The following is a 22,788-nucleotide window of genomic DNA, read 5'->3' on the forward strand; positions in this document are numbered from 1 at the left end:
AAAAGAGGAGGAGGAGGAGGAGGAGGTGTCCAGGGGAAGGGGTCTTCGTTCTTGTGTGAAGTCCATAAGCCGGTTGACGCTTCAATCCGAGGATAAAAAGGGAAAAATACACGAGGGACCGACTTGACTGATAACGAGGAAAAATAAATATGCTTTCGATAGTTATGTTGAATTTAAAAAAATTTAATGGCGACCTTAATTCTTGTACACGAGAAACCCATAAGCTTGCCATTTGCAGCATCAGCAATTTCTATTGGCCGATGATTAAGCGATGACACTGATACTTAAACAAAGACACTGATACTTAAGCAAAGACACTGATACTTAAACAATATTGTAGACAATTAAATGAAGATCGCAATATTTAAACACAGAACATATCGTATAGAGTCGACCATTTTCGTCACCGGTAAATGCCGCGTTTCTTTGATGCATCCCACACCGTCAGGATCTGAATTCTTGCCAACACTTTAGTTTAAACGAAATCGATTAATATTTTATGGTGTGAAGTCTACAAGCCGGTTGACGCTTCAGATCTGAGGATAAAAAGGGAAAAACGCACGGGGGGCCGACTTGACTGATAACGAGGAAAAATAAATATGCTTCCGATATTTATGTTAAATTTTAGAAAATTTAATCACGACCTTAATTCTTGTATACAAGAAACCATAAGCTTGTCATCTACAGCATCAGCAATTTCTATTGGCCGATGATTAAGCGATGACACTGATACTTAAGCAAAGACACTGATACTTAAACAATATTGTAGACAATTAAACGAGGATCACGATATTAAAACACAGAACATATCTTATAGAGTCGACCATTTTCGTCAACGGTAAATGCCGCACTTCTATGATCCACGCATTGAACGACTCCGCGACATTTGAATACATGCACTCCTGAATGTCGATGGTTTTGTACAAGGGCCGGTCCTTGAGCTGACATTCAAAACGTTGTCCGATATCCAACGACAGCACTTCAGATTGATCTGATGAGGAAGGAAGGCATCCCACACTGTCAGGGTCCAAATTCCTGCCAACACTTCAGTTAAAACAAAAACGATCAATATTTTAAGCATAAACATAAAGTGTTTAAATGATAAATTAAAAAGTAAACGTTGATTCAAATATTTAAATAGAGACAAAATTAATTAAATGGAGAAAATAATGTTTAAATGTAAACCTAATATATTTAAATAGAGACCAGTATAGTTAAACAATAAGTAACTTATACAAGTTAATAAACATAAAACAGAAGAACTTTACAAGAAAAGGAACTCGTTTTCAGTAGGATTCGAAAATGGCACATCGTCTGTTTTGACAACAATATCGACTACAATACATTTGAAGATGGAGTACACGTGACACATCCGTTGGAAGTCAATTTCGTTTTCTATTGGACAAACCGATTTAAATCCATCCAGTGTGAAGAAGTTCACCCCCGACATGGGAAATATTAAGACCCCATCATTAACATATCTCAGCTAACACCGATTCCCAACAAGTCAGCGCCGTTAACATTAGCACTCGTCCCTCCCCGTCAGTATCTAGCAGTACCACAACAAGTCTCCATAATAAACATGCATTTTATAAATTGTGTTACTTCCTCCCTCCCGCAAAATGATCAAAGTGATAGCAACGAAGAAAGTCTCATCTTATCAGGAAACCGGCAGAACTCAAATCGAACAAACCAAATGACGAGAACAAGAATAAGATGTGATTGAGCCTTCTAAACTTTGTTTGACAAAAAGCAAGCAGAAAGGAAAATAAATGCAAAATTGTATGTATAAAGGTTGGACATAATATGATTGTGCGGCTTTTTCCCACCATTTTCAAGGGCAAAAATGAAATTTCATATCATTTATCCATTAGAAGTGAACGGTAGGGGGAAAAAGAGAACTTAAACAATAACGGAAGGGTTGTCCGGGGTTTGGCAAAGTTTGAGGGGTTGTTTAGGTATATTTGAAATTCACAAGGATAAACAGTAATTTTTCCATTAATTTAAATACCTGAATTTCAATTAGGGAAAAGTTTAAACAAACTTGTCCAAAGTTTTGTCTTGTTAATTTTTATTAAAAAGAGTTAACTCAATTAAGGATGAATAAAAAATTGGTATTATTAAATTTATTTTAATAGAAACTAAAGTCGCATTTATTCTTAATTATTGTAGTAATCTATTTTTTTCCCGAGTTTATCCCGCAACCATCAAGATCATTTGGAAGCAACATTGATTTGAACCACTGAACTAACTCTTTTTGAATTTTTGTCTTTGTTCATACATTTTTATTTTTATTTTTATTATTTAAAAAATACAAAAACATATTTGGAAGTTTTTATTATGATCATTTAATTGATCTAACTTTTTGAATTATATATTTTAATCTTTTATTTTTGAGTTATTTATTACCTGAGGGATCAATAAACAAAATTGAAAGTTTTCAGAGTTCTAGGGTTACTTTCTCATTATTTTACATAAATATTGTAATATATTACTCGTTTAAATTTCTTTTTAAAATTTTTTTTTAGAAATATATGATTTTGAAGAATCACATATTTGGATATTTATATACTGCTTATATATATGATTTAACGTATGAAATTTTTTAATGAAGCAAAACCTAAACTAGCTACCCTAAAACTTTTTACAATTTTTTTATTCATTTTTGTGTAAAAAACTAATAAATTTTGTGGCAATGCTGAGATAAAGGTTCTGTGTAGAACAAGCAAAGACAAATGACCTACATGGCTGAAAAAGACACTTACTCACATGATTCTCCATTAACAATATTTAAAATTTTAATTGGAAGTCAATGTCCCACTTAATATATTTTCAATGATTATTTTTTTGTAAAATATTATCAAATATGCACAACTCATTACATGTTTTTATTGCTCACCTCCTCCAACTTTCTTATAATTATTTTGTAATTATTTATATTCTATAACCAATTGATCATCATGGTACAGAATTTACCACACTACACTATAAAATGATACTTCACTCCCCTCCCAAGTCCAAGATCGCAGGTTCGTATCTCTGCAACTCGATAGTTAAGGGTCCACATTTATATATATATATATATATATATATATATATTTATTATTTATTTATTTAAAATCACTCACTATTTATAAAAGCCCTTATAATGAAATAAATAATGCAAATACATACAAAATTTATCTAAATTTCATGTATACATAATATTTATTTATTGAGAATTTATCTAAATTTTATGTATACATAATATTTATTTATTTATTTATTTATTTATTTATTGAGAAAAATAGGGTAACCAAATAACCTAAATAATAAAGTGGTGGTATATATTTGTTTATAAATAAATATTGATATATACTATTAATTTTTTTTAAGAAAATATGAGAGCATTTTCTGATTGAAAAAAGAAATGAAATAAAATACCAAATCTATTTCAGGGGTGAATATATATTCGGATGCAAGAACAACATCAAAAACATTCAATGTCAGTTCTGCATGTGAATATTTGGCTCTAAGGGTAAGCACTAACCATCAATATTTAAATATCTTTTATTTTTTGTGCATGTTAATTGCAATGAGGACAAGGTTTTGAGTTTATGAAAATAATATCCAACAAACAAGAAAAGTTTGATGAATAACTAAAAACAAAAGCAAACAAATTGGCAACCATGTTTTGACAGTTTTGTTTGGAGTTTTGGGAAATGGAAGTGAGGAGAAATACCTAAAAATTTCTTTTAATTAAAATATAAAAGTATTTTCTTATTTTGCATATACACCCTTACTAAAACCCAAAAATAAACATATATTGCTATAAAATCATGTTTAAAAATTTTCAAATAGATTAAATAGCCTTTTATATAGTCATTACATATAATATACATCCATCTTATAAAAATTAAAAAAATCAGCTAGAAAAATATGACATTTTATAAGTTACAATCTGAAATATTTTTAATCCATACAATTCACTTGATTCAACACTCTACATAAATGCAAAAAAAATATCAACTTGACAACAATTCACAAGAAAGAAAAACATCAATGGATATAACTCTACAAGCATAAATATTTACAACTTCAATACATACATACACATTACCAAAAATAAAAAATAAAAACAATAAACAATAATCCCCACTAATTTTATTTACTTGCTGTGAATAGTTAAAAAATTACTTATAAATAATTTATCTGAAATTAAACCATTAGAAATTACAAGAACAAGGTGTCTGATGCAGTTAGATACATAAAAATTAATTTACAATAATAAAAACAAGAGTTATAGCAAAGTCCAGAAGAGAAAGAGAGAAAGAGATCAACAAGGGATCTGAGAGGTGAACCACTTCATGACATGCAAAGGAGCTTTGATGAGCTCAATAGCAAGTTCAACCAAGATCGTCACGCAAAGACAGCAAGGGCAAATGCAAGACAACAGCAATCTATCAAGAAATTCAAACCCCAAATTCAATTCTTCAAATCAAGAAACCCTAGATTCCTTAATTGGTTGATTAATTAATTGATTGATTTAGATCTGATTTGATTCAAACTAAAAGAAAGAAAATAAAAAGAGATGAGCAGCAAACACAAATACACATATACATACCCGATGATCCAGATGGCGATGCCGACGATGGAGACGAGGAGGGAGAGGAAGGCGAAAGGGAGGCCGAGAAGCCAGCCGAGAGGGCGGCACTCGCAATCGTCGCAGCACATTTTTTTTTTTTTTTGGTTTTGTTTTGTTTTGTTTTTTTTGGGGTTTTTTTTTTGCTCTCTTTTGCTCGTGAGAAATGAGAATAGTATTCTTAGTTTTATCTCTACTGTTTTATATAGATATAGATTGATAGATAGGTATATATATATGGCATAGAGAGAGAGAGAGAGTGGCGGAGAACGCGAAGGGAGCTAAAACACGTTTTTTGGGGGATTACGAAACTGACCCTTACTTTTAGGACGCCAAAAAGGACCACCGGTTTTTGGAATCAAATCTTTTATTTTTATTTTTAAACCATTAGATTGACTGTGAGGAGTGGGTGAGTGATGGAAGGTTGAATGTCTTGTGTCGTTGTGCAATACTAAAAAATATTATATTAATAATGTTCATCAATTATTTATTTTATTTTTTAATAGATAAACCGTATTTTTTATTTTTCTAATATTATATGACAAAAGATTTATTATTGTGAAGTTATAATCATTAATATATCGTCTTGGATACACATAGCAAATCTTAATTACTTTACATATTAGCCCACCTCACATGATATTGTAACTGATGTATTTATATATCCCTTTGACACCTCAATGAGTGTTGTGCTTATCGCCATTCTTTAAAACAAAATAGTGTTATTTTTTCAAAAATATATTTGATTATACGTATAATCATATATATGAGCTGCGGGTGGGATCTAGAAATCTCAGTATTAAGTTATTTTTTTATTTAAAATTTAGATCTGTTTTTGTGGTTCTTGTGAACTTTAACTCACTGAAATTCCATCTAGTAAAATTAGGGGTGGCAAAAATTCGGGTTCGGACAAAATCGGGTCCGGACAACAAATAATATAAATAGAAAAACTTGTGTCCGGACCCGGCCCGGTTTTAAATCCGGACAAACTTGTCATGTCCAAACCCGGTTTATTTTAAAACCGGGTTGTCCGGATGTTTAAATTTGTCCGAATTCTATAAGCTATTTTTAAGTTCGCTCAAATATTAAATTATACAAAAATAATTTAATTCATATTAAATGTAAAAAAAAATCAATAATCCAAAACTCAACTCAAATTATAGAAAAATCTAAGTCTTAATAGAAAAAACAATATATGTTTAAAGTTTTTAGAAGAATGAGCTTAAAACAAATGGGCCTAAGGTTGTGGGCTTTTAAAGTTTTAGGGGTTAAAAGGGCCCGGTTATCCGAATTTCTATGTCCGGACCCGCCCCGGATTTAAATTCGGACAACCAAGCCATGTCCGGACCCGGCCCGCATTTACAAACCTTATGTCCAAACCCTTTTTATTCCGGGCCGGACAAAACCGGGCCAGCGGGTCCAAACAGATTATTGCCACCCCTAAGTAAAATGAAGGAATTATAAATTTTTAAAATAATAGAGACCATAGATAGGTACCCTTAGTTCGAGCTATTTTAACCTATTCTGAATTTAACAACAGTGTGTGTATATAATTACACACGTTCATACCATAAAGAAAATTTATTTATTTATTTTTATTTAACAAATATTGACTAATCATGAAATCATTTTTTCAACTCTTGAGTTAAGGGCATGTTTGGATAGCCAGAAATTATGGCATAATCCGTACAATATGGTACTCAATATGTTCTTTTTTATCTGTCGTGAATAACCAAATCTCACATATCAAGAAAGTTTGTTATTTCACATAATTTAATAAAAAATTAGTTATCTTTTCAAAATTACCCATAATTTATATCTTCACATTTCTCTCTCATATTAAATCTCAAGAAGGGAATTGAATAGAGTGTTAGGGTAATTTTGGAAAAATAATAATAATAAATGCTTCTTGATATTCAAGAATGACAGATAAAAAGGAACATTGGTTTATGACAGATAAAAAAAAGGAACGGAGGGAGTATAATTTAACATTTTCTTAAAATTATGGTTGTTTGGATACTTATTTTAGAGTATAAAATTATGGCATAATATAGGTAGTCTCTCTATCCGTTTTGATCCAGCCACCAACCATCGGTCCACCAGCTCTCTGGCAAACCTTCGGCGACTGGCCACCAGTCGGGCCCGCATCTAGGACCGGTGGCCGGATGCTGTCCGGCCGGCCACTGGCCACTGGTCCGGTAGCCTTCCGGCAGCCGGGCACCGGTCCACCGGTGGTCCGGCCGACCTCCAGTGACTGGCCACCGGTCCGACCGATCTCCGGTGACACACCGGCTGTCCACCGGCGGTACATTCAACCTCCGACGGTCCCACCAGTCCACCGGTGGTACGGTGGCCTATCGGCTGGCCTCCGGTGATCCGCCACCGGTGGTCCGGCCATCGGGCTAGTGGTCCACGGGTGGTTGGGCCGACCACCGACCCACCGGTGGTCCAGTATTCGATCGCCCAATTTCCATAATTTTTTTTATTTTGTTGACCAAACACTTATTCTGTAAGAATAAAATATGCCACAATTTCTATAATAATCACTTCAACTTACTACATAATAAAATTATGTGATAATAAATTCTACTCCTATAAAAAAAATAAAATATCAATTTTTTCATTGTAGGAGTAGAATTTTGAAGTCGATCTATATTAATATATATATATATATATATATATATATATATATATATATATAAAAGCTTTTATATAAATGTATTCTTAGTCAACTGAACTATTATTAACACCAACAAAAAATAGATCTAGGATTGCCTATTTCCGGTAGAAGACCTAGTAAACAGGATTGGGAGGGTCTCATTGCCAAAATTTGGAGGATGCTCTCCACTTGGAAGGTGAGACACTTATCCCTAGGGGGTGTCTGACGATGGTCAACTCGGTTCTATCTGCGATCCCTACTTATTGGATGTCACTCTTTAGATTACCTTGTTGGGTTATCAAGGAGATTAACAGGATCAAAAGGGATTTCCTTTTGTCTGGACCTGACATTGAGCACCCAAGTTGGCGACTGGTTGGTTGGCACAACCTGTGTCGATCGAGGGATCAAGGTGGGTGGGCTATTCTGGATATTGCGAACTTCAATCAGGCGCTGTTGGGCAAGTGGTGATGGAAATATATGACGAACTCTTCTTGGTGTGGCGCCGACACCATTCACTTTAATTATGGTAGTACCCGTTGGAATCTGTTTCCTAGACAATCGGGTAGGATCTCCTTTTTCTGGAAAGGGGTGTTAAGCTGCCTGCCGATGCTTAGAGGGTGTGTTGGACATGAGGTTTACTCGGAAACTCAGACTCTATTCTGGAAGGACCCTTGGCTTGCCGGGAGAGCTCCGATGTACATTTGGCTGGAGGAATTCAGGAGGATGACTGATCCAAATGGTACTATAGGTGATTTGAAATTTCATGGCGGAAAGGGATTGGTTAAGAGTTAGTGACAGGCTCAGGGTTAGAGATGACTCCTCGATTGATAACAAGAGATGGAAGCTCACGGGGAACGGCATTTACACTGGTAAATCCTTCTATAGCTCCTTGAATGATGGTGGGCTGAGATGCCCTTTGGTGAGATTCTTCTGGTGAAAGCCATGTCCGAAGAAAGTCACTATCTATAACTGGTTGGCGTGGAAAAATAGGATCCTTACTCTGGAGGTTGTTTGCCAACAGAAGCTGTAATGGGATCCCTACCGCTACTTGTGTCATGTGCTACAATGCTATAGAGTCGGCGAACCATCTCTTCTCGCAGTGTTCATTCGCTAGACAGGTGTGGGCGTATTTTGTGCGCCTTCTGCGTCTCCCTGAGCCCCCTGGGTCCTTACAGGAGGTTTGGGGGTATTTGGAGATCGTCGGTGCGTGCAATCAGTAGAGATGTGGGGGACTTAGTTGTAAAAGCAATTGTGTGGAATATTTGGCTAGCTAGAAATGATTGCATCTTTAATGCCAAATGTTTGTCTACTCATGAGTTCATCTTGAAAATTGATCGTTTGTTACTGACGGTTCCGGTAGGGGTGTGATGTGTTAAGTTCACTCAAAAACTCACTCAAAAACTCACTCAAAGATTAAACACTCACACACAATCAAAGCAAGATAAAGGAGACAAGCAAATTTATAACCCAGTTCGGCACAACCTTGCCTACATCTGGGGGGCCAGGCCCAAAGAAATAATCCACTAAAAGAGGTATAGGAACAAGGAGTACAACACTCACTCACTCTCTCAATACAAAGAATATCCTTTCAAATTTGCCCGACGACCACACACTCAACTCTCACCAAAGAGTCTCTCATTTGTTGGCTCGTCCTAAATCTTCAAGTAGGATCTCTTATATAGACGCACCGACGTCTAATAAAGTTACCTCTTTTAGAATTCTCCGCGGCTTCCTAACTTGGACACCTTCCAAAGTTAGATGTTGCAACACCCAGTTACAACATGGCCCACCTTATTGAACATGACTGAGTTCTAGCCAGATGCACCCGAATCTGCGACCTTCAACCTCCAGGTTCCTTCAGTCCGCCTCGTAGCAGTTGACTCGACCCGAGCTCCTCCTGCCTGCAGTTGCTTCCTTCCTCACATCACTTCAGAAGGTCTCCCTCTCCCGAGGGACGTGCCCACCAAGGCACACGTGACCATCTCACCAAAGATAGCCACCGAAGATCTCCCGATCTTCCTTTCCAAACTTGGCCCAAGTTTGGTCTTTCAAATGATCTTCGTTTGACTCATGGAAATATTGTTACTAAACTTGATCTTGTCTGCATCCATGTTTAGCCTTCAATATCTTTAAGCATGATCTTTAATCATCCATGCTTGGATCTTCAAATCTCTAATCATATCTTATGCAATCTTCAATCAATCTCCTCATATGACTAGTCTCCATGAATAGTTCCGCCCATAGATAGCTCTTGAATCTTCCTTCAATATAGTAATGCTAAATATGGTCTTGATGATCTCCTTGGTATGTCTTTACCTTATCTAGTTTGTGTCTTCAAATAGCTTCACACCAAACTAAATCTTTGTGTCTTCAAATAACTTCAAATAATCTTCATGATCTTGAACTCTTGCCAATAATAGAATATTCCTCTCTCTTCAAATAGATCTTTCTAAAAGGGAGCTCTATCAAAGATATGAATTATCGTCCCGGATTTTACCAAGGATAGATAATCATATCTAAAATAAAACTTGCCTTTCTTGAAGAGATCCTATAGTCTTGATGCATTGTCCAAAAATAGTTTATCATCACATGGTTGTATTGAGAGGAATATCTGCTAAATAAAATCTTCAACCTTAATCTCCACCTTTGATCTTCATTAAATCTCTTCCTTGATCTTCATCACATGTCATGACCATATGCCATGTCATTATCTTAATCGCCTCTTCTTTGATGAGTCACCACATGCCACGTCATCATCTTTTTTTTTCATGTCACCACTTGGCTTGTCATATAATGCCAACGTAATCAGCAAGGTAGTCAGACCCGGCCCGGGTATTGACCCGGTCAAGCTCAGGGGTCAGGGGTTGATGGGTTCAATCGGGTCGAACCGGGTTGAACCGGAGTCAATAATAAAATATTTAAAAAATATATAATAATTATTAATAATGATAAAAATAATATAATCTATATTTTAATAATTAAAAACCACAATTAAATAAAAATGATATGTAAAATTTTAATTTATATATTTTTCTTAATTTTTAAAATATCTGAAATATAAATTTAATATTTAAAATTTTAGTTTTATAAGATTTTTAAAAAATATAAATTTTTTTTAAAAAAATCTAATGATAACCCTCTCACCTTACGCTTCATCGGGACTCAAAAAACAAAAAAAATTAAAATTAAAATATTACTTCCATTGGGACTCACAAAAAACATTGGGCTCTCTCTCTCTCTCCATACTTTCTTCTTCCTCCCACCACCGAAGTTCCCTCATTGTTTCATTTTCTTCTTCCTCACCGTAGCTCCCTTATTTCCTTTCTTCTTCATCACTTTCTTTTCACTGTTGTGATTCCGGGTGTCCGTTAGACCCGGCCGGGTTAATCACCGATTCTTTAGTAAACCGGCCGGGTCACCCGGTTTTTGACCGGGTTATATCAAAGCCGAGCCAAAAGGTATACTCGGACCGGCTTCATGGCCGGTTCCCGGTTTTTCCGGTCGAACCGGCCTGGCCGGTCCGGGTTTGACAACATTGGTAATCAGACTTAACAGTTACTATCCTGGTTTTCCTCAGTGTCGGAGAGTGCACGTGAGAAGATAGAGGAGACTTTTGTTGAGATTTGACAGAGCTCGGAGACCCTTAGCGCCCGTGATGGGAGGGCTGGAGGCGATACATCTTCAGGCGTGGCTTCTGAGTAGGGCATGGGCTAGTCGCTTGTTGGCTGTAGGTGGAGGATAGTGTCTTGTTCTCTTTTTTGTGGGTGGATATTTTGTTTTGTGGGTGGTTGTGTCCCACTGCTTGTGGTGTCTTGTTGCCCCTGTTGGCTTATTGTTAGGATTGCTGGCCTTTTTGTAGCTTGTTTCTTTATTAATATTTATGGTTTATCCACTTTTTTTTTAAAAAAAAAACAAAAAATAGATTAAAAATCACTTATACCTTTATTTTTATTGGGTTTGGTTTGACCATGATTTTTCAAAACTTTCATGGGAGGGGCTGACCACGATTTTCTAAAACTTTCTCGTGGGAGGGGGGCAGTTTTAAAAATTTAATGCACGATTATTCAAGCTTGTCAGACCCGGCCCGGGCATCGACCCGGCCAAGCCCAGGGGTCAGGGGTCGATGGGTTCGACCGGGTCGAACCGGGGTTGAACCGGGGTCAATAATAAAATATTAAAAAAATATATTATAATAATTAATAATTAGAAAATAATCAAAATATAATATTAAAAACCATAATTATAATATAAAAAAAATATAAAACTACTTATATTTGATATCCAAATTCATTTTATACTCATAACAAGCACACATCAACCTAACAAAATATGAAAATAATCAAAATTACACACTCAAAGCAACCATCATCAAAATATAAGTATATAACAAGCACACATTAACCTAACAAAAAAAATAAAAAATACATACTCATAGCAACTATCATCAAAATATAACATGCACACATCAACCTAACAAAAAAATAAAAAATACACACTCATAGCAACCATCATCAAAAATATAACATGCACACATCAACCTAACAAAAATAATGAAAAAAATACATACTCAAAAACAAGCATCATAAAAAAATAACAATTACATGATTTAAAAGTTTAATTTCACAAAAAAACAAACACATACCAATCAAAAATTCAAAGACAACAAAAAAGTCACAAATACATAATCCAAAGATAACAACAATTACCAAAGTATTCAAATACAACTAACAACAAAAAGACATAAAGTTTAATTCCACACTCAAAAGTCAAAACAAACACATACCAAGTATAACAAAATAGTCACAAATACATAATCAAAAGATTTACCCAAGTATTCAAATAGACAAACACAACTAACATGAGTTAGGTCCATGAACTTGGATCAAAACTCAAATTAATATCATCATTTCCATCAAATCTTTGATCAAAGCTTGCATGGCCACCAACATCACCACCAACATCACCACCAACATCACCAAAATCTTGCAAATTTACTTCTTCTTGGATATCCATGTCATCTAATAAACAAAATAAAAGCCATTTATTAAAAAGCTTGTTATCAACTATACATTTAATATTAAAACTTTTGTATTTTGTTAACCTTGACCATGACGATCATCAAATATAGGAATAGCATCATCTCCATAAACATTATCATCCATGATTTCTTCATAATCAAGTTCGGGAGGACATTCATCTTCCGCTACCCAAAAATCCGTCTTATCGATACAATCATAATCAACCGGATCATAGCTCCTTTTCTTGTGTTGATGTCTATGTATATTTTAAAATATAAGAAATAAATTTATCTAACTAAAAATAACAAAATTATAAATGAGAACATGTAATGTTAATACCTTTGTCGTAAACGTAAGTTATAAGTCACATACACAAGATCATTTAACCTTTGATGCTCCAATTTGTTCCTTCGTTTAGTGTGAATGCGCTCAAAGAGACTCCAATTACGTTCACATCCTGATGAAGAAGCAGTTTGACTAAGGAGTCGAATAGCCACTTTTTGCAAGTGAGGCGCACTATGTCCAAATAATTTCCACCATTCATCTACAAAATGTATGAAAGTTTAAAATATATTAGTAAATAACAAGATATAATTTAAATTGACATTTAACATCAAATACAATTTGGAATGTGGAACTAACCTGGTTGCATATTTTTAGATGCCGGCAAAGCGGATTCAGGACTAAAACTCCCTAATCGATCTCGATATATTTTGATCTCCTTCATCGCCTTCTCACTATTGCTACATATGCTTCTTTGCTCTAACAAATCAAGTAGGCCTTGCATTACTCTGGAGTTTCTACAAATGTGCTTTCATCATATAAAAAAGCGGGGTTGAGAAAATAGGCAGTTGCATGAATGTTGCGCCGAAAATGCTTATCCCATCTTTCATCAACAATTTTGATGTAAGGATTATACAACCTTTGCTTGTCTCTAAAGATAGACATGATTCCTTTACGAATTCTAAACATCCCCTCATTAACATAACCAAGAGAAGGCTTCTCATCGGCATCCACAACACGAAGTAGCTTAATTATTGGAGCCGCTATTTTCACCATCAACAAGCAATCATCCCAAAATTTGTTGTCCAAAATAATAGAACAAACCAATTTACCAATGGCGGATTTGGACAATCTATGACAAGTATATTATTTGTCGGTTACCAAAGCTTGCAAATCATGTTTGTGATCATAAATGCTTTTTAGAGTGATAAAAACGGTAGCAAAACGAGTTGCTCCCGGGCGCACAATTTCTTTCCAACCCAACCTTTTTCTTAACCAACTCAACAAATAAATATGGTTGTACATAAAAATGGTTACCTTAGAAGCCCGTGAGGCAAGGGCAACCATATGATCCATCTTCCCAATATCTCTCAAAATCAAATTTAGGCAATGTGCGGCACAAGGAGACCAATAAATGTGATTATATTTTTCATGCAATAGTCTTCCTGCAATGATGACAAAATATATCAAACTAGTTTAGAAAGAAGCATGGTTAAGTAAATAATATAAAAATCTATAACTAATAAAATAGCAAGCAAGCTAAATATTTTTAAATCACATACTGCTGACAACATAATTACTAGCATTATCTCGTCACCAAATGTACAACATTTGAAGGCCCAACCCATTCCACAATCTCCGAAAACAAATTCATCAAATTTGTGGCATCCTTAACCATATCTGATGCATCAACAGATTTTATGAAAGATATGCCATTAGGACAATACACCAAAAAATTGATCAAAGTTCTTTTGTCTTTGATCACTCCAACCATCGCCCATAATCGTACATCCGAACTAGCCCAATTGCTTCTAAAGTTATCAACAAAGCAACTGGCATTCCTTTTTACAATTCTTTAGTAAATGAATCCTCATATCATTATAAGATGGGCCTTTATATCCACATCCAATCCCAGCAATGGCATCCAACGCTACCTAAAAATAAGGTGACTTCAATGCATTAAATGGAATGCATGAATCATAAAACCACCGTGTAAAAGCCATATCGCCTATCCGAATTGCTTGTTTGTTCGCAAATGCACTCTTGATTCCTGGTTGAGACTCTGGGGTTGTCCTTGGAACCATAAATTTTTCAATGGAATCCTTGGCCTTCCGCTTTCCCAAAGATTTTTCTATTATTGTTGTCTTTTGTTGTGACTTCATTAGAGAACTAAATTCTTGAACATCATTTTCTTCAACTTCTTCATATGCATCATCAAATGAATCTTTCTCATTTTGTTTTTGATGAAGTAAGAAACCCCGCCATTTGCTTACGAACATCATCCGGAACTTTTTTTACAAGCCGCAATATTTCCCCGAATGCAAGCTAGGTGATACTTCATTCTATTAATTCCACCACCTTGATATTTTTGAGCCACAATAAAGGCATGAGAAAATCTTTTTTCCTTGTGCATTATTAGACACATTGAAATGGTCCCCAAGCGAGGATCGGTCTTCAAACGAACATTGCCACTTGAACAACTAGAAGATTGCGTATTGCCGGCCTCTGGATCCTACACATAACAATTTTAAGCAATATATGTTGTCAATTTATAGTGTGATCTCTATTGTGATGAAATATGTAATCTCAAATATTTTTTTTAGGCACATGATATACTCATAAATTTTTAAAACAAAAATGAACAATGAAAAATAAAAATATTACCAACTTACCATATGTCGTGAGCAAAATTAGAGTAACAAAAACCTCTTTTTAGATGTTCACTCCTTTCTAGAACCTACAAAGATAATATCTTATAAATGTGAGGTGAAGCCAAATTATAGAAAAATAATCAATATACAAAAGACATTTCCCACTTTATAATCTCTATGCAATCACATAAGAAAGTTTAATATTTGCACGGTGACGCATTACTTCCGTCGCTTACGGGGGTCTCGCTTTATAATCTCTATGCAATCACATAAGAATGTATCATACGACCTTTCTAATAAGTAATTCCCATGCCATACATATAGATAATCCTCATCATGTATCGTGCATCTATTCACAAGATTACAAATCATTCAAAAAAATCTCTCTCAAAACTGTCAACATAATCTGTATGAATCTCTCAAAGCATGGTACAAGATTATAAATCTCTTACCAGGAGCAAGCACAAGGTTGGTGGAGTCACCGGAGCATCATCGGAGTTTGATGGAGTTGGCTGAAGAGAGGGCTGCTAGATGGAGCGATGGAGGAGGACTGGAGTTGAAACTTGAAATTTCACAAAGAAACCAGGGCCAGGGGAAGCTTGAGTTAAAAGCCTCAAAGCCCTAAATTTCATTAACTTTATGACCCGGTTGACCCGGCCGAGTCAACCAGTTCAAGGTTGAACCGGCCGGGTCACCGGGTTGATACCGAGTCTCCATACATCCGGTTCAATGGGTCATGCCCGGACCGGCCACATGGCCGGTTCCCGGTTTTTCCGGTTGAACCGGCCGGGCCGGTCCGGGTCTGACAACCTTGCGATTATTAGAATTTTCCTCATATTAATAATTGTTGAGAAATCATTAAATTAAAGAAAATCCTTTCATATAATTTTGTTAAATCGCAGCATTTATGGCAAATTTGATTTTGTCCGTGAACAATGAGGCTTGTATTGGGCCAGATCTATACTTCTCGAATTTTATAACATCGTATATACAATACTTATCATTTACTCCCAGCTGTGATTTTTATTTGTCAATTTTTTCTAATTCACATAGATTAAAAAAATCGATTGAAATTAACTGGTAATCTAAATTTTATTAAAAATTATATTAATTTTTTAAAATTATTTTTATTTAAAATATATTTTAAAAATATGTAGTATAATTTTATTGGAAGTTGTAGAGACATATTAAATATAAAAAATAAATTTTTAAAAAATATTTAATATTTCATAAATTTTGTAAATTGATAAGTAAAAAAAAATAAAGAAAAGGATAGAGTATATTATAATTATCTGTTCTGATAAATGATATTCTCTCTATTCTGAAATACAAGTCTTTTTAGGAAGAAAAATTTATTCTAAAATTGTTGTCGCTTTAAAATATCAAGACAATATTTATTTATTTTTTTAATTTTACTTTTTATTAATTTCGTAAGTTATATAAATAATTAAAGTAATATTAATAACTGAAAAAAATATATGCTTTAAAAAAATCGTTTAGTAACTTAATTGATTTTTATGTTAAATTTTAAAAAATTTAATATTATTTTTAATTTTTGTGTAATATTTTTAAAGAATTTTTTCTTTAAACAGGGGAGTAGGTTTGAATTTTAGTTTATTTAGATGGAGGCCACGTATGTTTTTGAGATAGTAACTCACCTGACACATGGTTTTTTCAAATTTTATTTTAATAAAAAACTATATGATAATCAAACCACAGTTATTAATGGTTGATTTGATTTGAATAGACGAGATGCATTTAATGATGGCTAACCTAATGCGTATTCAAAGTGGAAACCAAAGTCATCAACGGCTCTCTAATATATATTTCTAAAAGCCTCAATCAATATTTTGGAATATTTTGTTGCCATGTTATAAATGCTCAGCGCCAGAGGAACCAAATAAATTACTACCCTAATTTAAACCATCTTTATTCAACATCCAATTAAAATTATATATTACTTCTTGAACGCTTTATGATGTTACTATGGTGCCAGTAAATAACATTTATTCACCTTCAGAAATTGTAAAGTGGAGATGGGCTAAATCTTCTAAAAATACTTGAAGCCCAACTATAATATATTTTAATATTTTTATTTATTAATAGCACTATTAAAAAAAATTTTAAAAATTTTAAATGATGTTTATCCGATATTAATCAGATTATATACGTTGAAAACCAGTCAAAACACTAAAAATGGGTTGTGTTAATGAAATATAAATGAGTTGAGGTTTGATGACAGATGGATTAGCTTATTGTTGGATATAAATATATAATCTCAAAACTCAGATGGGGTTAGAATTACGGATACATGTGAGGTGGGGAATCCCCGCTCTCCGCAGGGATTTGTCTGACAGGGCTAAAATTTTCCAAATAATCCCTCTGAGAGACGGAAAATGGGGGGAAAGCTTTTACCGTTTAATGGGGTAGAGTGGAGCGGGAATCTTTTCTCGCCCCACTCCCCGTGGTATGTGCATTCTACGTGAAATCCCCACCGGGAATCCCACGCTCCGTGGGGATTCTTTAACAACAAAAATAAATTATATATTTTAATATTTATTTATTTTAAAAATTTTTGGCATGAATATAGTATTATATTGACAAAATATTTGGTTTTTTGAAAACAATATTTTTTGGTATTTATAATTATATTTCAGTAAATATAACTTTTATAGAAATTTAATTTAAAACAATTAAATTTTAAATACAATCTTAACCAAATTTTTTTTTAAAAGTTATATATACCTTGTCACCGGGAAATAAATATTTCTAGTTTTCTTTCAAGTGTGACCATGGAAAGGAAGTGTGTATTAGTAGCTCTCACGTTTTTGATCCAGAGAACTTAGAGGAGTTATGAATAAACACTATTGGGGGTTAATTTTTTTAGCAAGAAACCAAACTATGGTCATTTTTCATTATGGGATTAGAACTATAATTTGAATCAAAATAATTATCCAACTTCAATTTTGTTTTACAAGGTGATTACCTGAGAGATTCAGACCTATTGTTTTGATGATATAGATGCTGAAAATTCTCTATCAACATATGCATGACCCACTTTCCGCTCAATTGACAATTTCATTTCAGATGTTCATAGAAATTTGTAACATCAAATCATCAAAAATAGGCCAAAATCTCTTTAGTAACCATCCAGTGAAACAAAATTAAAATTGAGTAATTATTTTGATTCAAATTAAAGTCTGGATCCCAAAATGAAAACGTGCCATAATTTGGTACCCTATTAAGTGGGAAGCTTTTTTTGGACTTTAGCTGAGTAGTGAAACATGTGAAGCTCCTTTGCACTGGGTGACACGTGGGTAGGTGTATGGAATATGGGCATATGTGTATATGGCGAAATAATAAGAGCACTCACTACAAGAGAATTGCATTTTACAAACAGCATTTTCTGTTTCTAATCCGTTGCTAAATTGCATTAGCAATGGATTATAAACGAAACTTTTCTGTTTGCAAAATAGGTGTTGCTAATTTATTACAAACGACATAACACTCCGTTGCAGACTTCAGCAACGGATTTGTAACGGAAAAGCTTCCGTTTGCAAATTTTAGTAACGGAAATTATTCCATTTCAAAAGTGTTGCTACATTTTGCAATTGAATGTATGTTGTTACTAATCCGTTTAGACATGTACCAACGGTTTAGCAACGGAATAATTGCCATTCCAAAAAATAGAAACGGATTTGTAATGGAACATATTTTGTTTTAAATTTGTTTTTTTATTATAAACAAAAACTATTTCGTTACAAATCCGATGCTAAAATTAAATATATACATATATATAATTATAATTTGAAACAAATTAATTGGTTTGTAATCCGTTGCTAAAAAAACTAAATAATTAAAAAAAATATCACATTGGTTTTCAAAGTTGATATAAATAATACCTGTCATGACAAATTTTTTTAGCAACAATAAAGCTAACAAAAAATGATTTCATTAATGCATTTAGAAAAAGATCCCCAAAACAAACTTTAACAAAAGAAAAAAAGTAACAAATATCAAATAAACTAAAGCTCATCTACATGGTCAACATCATTGTCATTACTAGCTGGTTGTGCATTCTGAGTAAACTGTGAGCGCTGAAGCATCCTAGCCTCGAGGTCCATCATCATATCCTGCATCTGACGCAACATCTGATTACAATACTCATCTCTCTCTGCCCTCATCTCATGCAGACTCTGTTGAAGCCCCTTGTTGTCATCTCTCACTTCATGCAGACTCTCCTGAAGCTCCTTGTTGTCATCTCTCATCTCATGCAGACTCTCCTGAAGCTCTTTGTTTTTATCTTGTAGCTGATCAACAGTCTCACACAACTGTGTAATCTTAACTTGTAGCTCTTGGGATGATGTACCTATAGATGAAAAGAAAATCAACAATATCACATGTTTGCCTAATATTAGCATGTAGATCTATAGATGATGCACATGTAGATGAGCATTGCAATAGCTGGGGATAAAAAATAGATGCTTGGAAGCCCACTCCATAAACCCGGCGCTTTTTTTCCCCTCCCGTAGCTTGAAGGAATATATTTGCTTTGTTTACAATAGAAAGCTCATTACTCTCTTCTTGTGTTTGTGATGCTTGATCTAGAAGGTTCAAATAACGATCATGTAGCAATACAACATTTTGGAACGCAAATAATGTGATTAATACAATAAAAAAACCACATGAAATCAAAAACAATATCTACAATTTAAATATAAAAAAATAAATTAGTCAAGAAGGACATAGTTGTATAATAATCACTTTATACTTATGAATTATTAGATCTCTGTAGATCAAAGTGTTGTGGATCTTGATATCCCTTTCAGACAACAATACAACTTCTCAGAGTATTGATTATTATTATTATTGTACTTCTTGCACTAAATGAGACTAGTCTTTAGTATTGATTTTCATGTATAGGAGGGTCTCCACGTTATTTATTTTTATTATTATTCTCTCAAATCCTATCCAAAGATAAGAAAGATTAAGACATGTTTAAACTTAATCCTACTCCATTAATTATTAATCCTTATCCAAATATTAGTTTATTCCTACACGAATTAAATATGTGAATTAATTTAAATGGTTTTCCCATGTGATGACGCAAACCGAAGACTATTTACCAAGACAAAGATTCCTCTATTGTTTTCATGATCTCAATCTAGTTAATTAAATGCCTATATATATGAACAATCACAAATCATTGATAACGTGAGGAAAGAGACAAACAGTTTAGATGAAAATAAATAAATTAATAAATCTATATGATATAAAATAGACCATTCCGAGAAATCTTTGGCAAGCTCAAGAATATCAAAAGCCAAACAACGATGATCTTCGGACACAATCACATGCAAATGATCTCTAGACTCTCCGAAAAATAAGGGATACAGTATTTTTTTTGGCCAATTTTATTTTTCGGTATCTATAACTTTTAAGGTTGAAAGACATTATCACTAAATAACCATGGTCTATGTATCCACCCCCATGTATTTGGCTAAATAACCATGGTCTTCTGGCTAATCCCTTAATTATTAATTTGTTCTTCCCAATTAATTAAAGTCACTAATCAAAGTATGTTGTAAAGAGTTATATTTGATTCCTAATAGTCCAAGTGCACCAAGACATGGATTGTATGGATGCAATTTTTTTATAAATTACTATCAAATCGGAGTTATTAAACAAAAATAATTATTATAAAAAGCGAGAAAGGGTGAGTGGCGGATGGGTGAGAGAATCGAGGCACGAGGGAAAAAGGGTGGGAATGCACATGGAAGTGAGTGAAAAAGAAGAATAAAAAAAGCTCTAGAAAGATAGATAAAAAAATGCATGGTGGACGGATCATAGAGGGCCCTATATATAAAAATAAAAAAATACAAACCATTTATAGTGAATTAACTCACAACATAAGGAACATGGTGACAGATAAATCACCTTTTCATAAAAATCCTTGTACTTTTTCGGAAAAAAATCCTCTCGAAAGTCCAGTCCGATGGGCTGACCGGTTACAATCTTGTAACATCTGTTTGTAGAGTTTAGGCGTCGCATTTAAAAATAATATCGAGAAAAGAAGAAAGCATTTCATCCAAATTAATGGTCATCTCTGGAATTATCCGGATTCCCAAAAAGAAGTCAAATCCAAAAACAACCTAAAAAGAAGAACCTTTGAACCAAAACTCCAAATATTATCATCAAACAAGCATCCTTTATCAACCTAATAGATCTAAATCAAAAAGAAAAAAAGAACAATTTTCAAGCTCTAACAAACGGAACACATTAAAACACAAACTTCATCCTGAAAAGCAATCAAATTTACAAAACCTCTCATCCTTTCCAGTCAATCATCCACCCTCAAAACAACAAGACAAAAAACATCCCTATACATTCACCGAAAAACCAACAAGCTTAATGATCTTAACAACCTGCCAAACCAACCGCAAAGAAATCAAAGCACTTGACAACCACAAACTTCAATCCCACCACAAACACCAACAACAACAACAACAACAACGAATCCGCCCTTCCTCGACCTATTTATCAAACTCATTAGATCTCAAGAAACATCAGAACAGATTTAGAAAAAAAAACACAATACCAAAGATGAAACAGCAAAATCTCAGGATTCAGCGCTTAGATGACCGTCAGCAAACACTTTCCGACAAAGAATCAGGGGATCCAACAAGCAAAGTAGGGAGAAAGGAGTCAGGGTCTCGTCACGATCTCGTCGCGAACTTCGACTTTTTTTCTTCTACCGAGCACTGTCTAGAGCATCATCACGAGTCTGATTTCTTTCATGTCATCGACTATAATGGTTAAAGTTCAATCACTTAAAAGGAAAACCAAGATTTTTACCAAGGGACAATTCAGGTCTTTCGTTGGATGAGAATTCCTGTATGATTCTGAGTACTTGTCTTTAAAGCTATAATCTTGGTGTGGCTGCCTGCATTTGAGAAATTTGTAAGAATTCATAGTGGTTGTTGTTCCAATGAGCAACAATTCGCAACACGATCAATGATGCCGAAGCATGGAATTTATCTTATCAAAACACAATGTAAAAGCGAGTACTAATTATTTCCGGTTTTGTTAATTCTCAATGGAATTTCAGCATAACAAATCTTGTAACTGAGCTATTATTTTCAAATTTCAGGCATTTGATAATGGCTAGCTAGAAACAAATTGAATTAATACAGTATCACCAGGAAGTAATCACAACTTGTGCCTTAGTGAGCATTCTGCAAGGCTAATAGTTCAAGGAATAATTCCTTGGTGAAATCAATATGTGAGCATTGTAGCTACACTATCATTAACCAAGCTATGTGTTCAACTTGGAAAAAGTCATTTATATTCAATAAGAAACACCATTCTTGATCAACAAACAAGGAGCATAAAATTGCAAAACATCTAAAATTATCACATAGGAATGTATTTTCTGGTCATCTTCATGTAGTTGGTTCTTCAACAGTCAGGCTAATGTTGTGTGTGGAGAGAAAAAAGAAAGAATTAGCCTACAAAACATTACGCCAAATAATTTACATGAGTGACAACACACTCGAAAAAAGGCGTACCTGTTTCAACCAACACTCTTGATGCTTGTGTTCATAATTATCAGGTGAGTAGCAACCAGATGGTGATGGGCAGTATACCCATATGTTGCACCTAACTTCCCCTGTTTCAACCTTTTTCTTCCTGGTGATGTACCTGCTTGCCTCTATAACTTGAATCGATCGTTGCCTATTTAATTAGAAAAGTCTATCAATCAATCCAATCACCAGTAAGATCCACAAGAAATGAGGTATCTAGTGTTGTTTTCAAACCCTAATCAATCTTAACAAA

The 22,788-nt window shown here is 34.1% G+C and overlaps 2 protein-coding genes and 1 long non-coding RNA gene across 3 annotated transcripts; all 3 read right to left on the reverse strand.

Annotated features, from left to right (window-relative positions):
• Window positions 1–4,172: 4,172 nt before the first annotated feature.
• Window positions 4,173–4,825, reverse strand: LOC120280920 (signaling peptide TAXIMIN 1-like). Its single transcript, XM_039287889.1, has 2 exons — window positions 4,604–4,825; window positions 4,173–4,439 (listed from the first exon to the last, which is right to left on the reverse strand). Exons 1-2 carry the CDS (start codon window positions 4,711–4,713, stop codon window positions 4,316–4,318), a joined length of 234 nt encoding a protein of 77 aa, XP_039143823.1. The 5' UTR covers window positions 4,714–4,825; the 3' UTR covers window positions 4,173–4,315.
• Window positions 4,826–12,032: 7,207 nt separating this feature from the next.
• On the reverse strand, window positions 12,033–12,968 carry LOC120280021. Its single transcript, XM_039286720.1, has 4 exons — window positions 12,941–12,968; window positions 12,638–12,842; window positions 12,382–12,554; window positions 12,033–12,298 (listed from the first exon to the last, which is right to left on the reverse strand). Exons 1-4 carry the CDS (start codon window positions 12,948–12,950, stop codon window positions 12,144–12,146), a joined length of 543 nt encoding a protein of 180 aa, XP_039142654.1. The 5' UTR covers window positions 12,951–12,968; the 3' UTR covers window positions 12,033–12,143.
• Window positions 12,969–14,752: 1,784 nt separating this feature from the next.
• Window positions 14,753–15,494, reverse strand: LOC120280333. Its single transcript, XR_005542310.1, has 3 exons — window positions 15,405–15,494; window positions 14,974–15,038; window positions 14,753–14,813 (listed from the first exon to the last, which is right to left on the reverse strand). It is a non-coding gene; the product is annotated as an uncharacterized LOC120280333 (long non-coding RNA).
• Between the last annotated feature and the right edge of the window lie 7,294 nt (window positions 15,495–22,788).

This window comes from Dioscorea cayenensis, chromosome 17 (genome assembly GCF_009730915.1).
Source record: "Dioscorea cayenensis subsp. rotundata cultivar TDr96_F1 chromosome 17, TDr96_F1_v2_PseudoChromosome.rev07_lg8_w22 25.fasta, whole genome shotgun sequence".
In the NCBI taxonomy this organism is placed as follows: domain Eukaryota; kingdom Viridiplantae; phylum Streptophyta; class Magnoliopsida; order Dioscoreales; family Dioscoreaceae; genus Dioscorea; species Dioscorea cayenensis.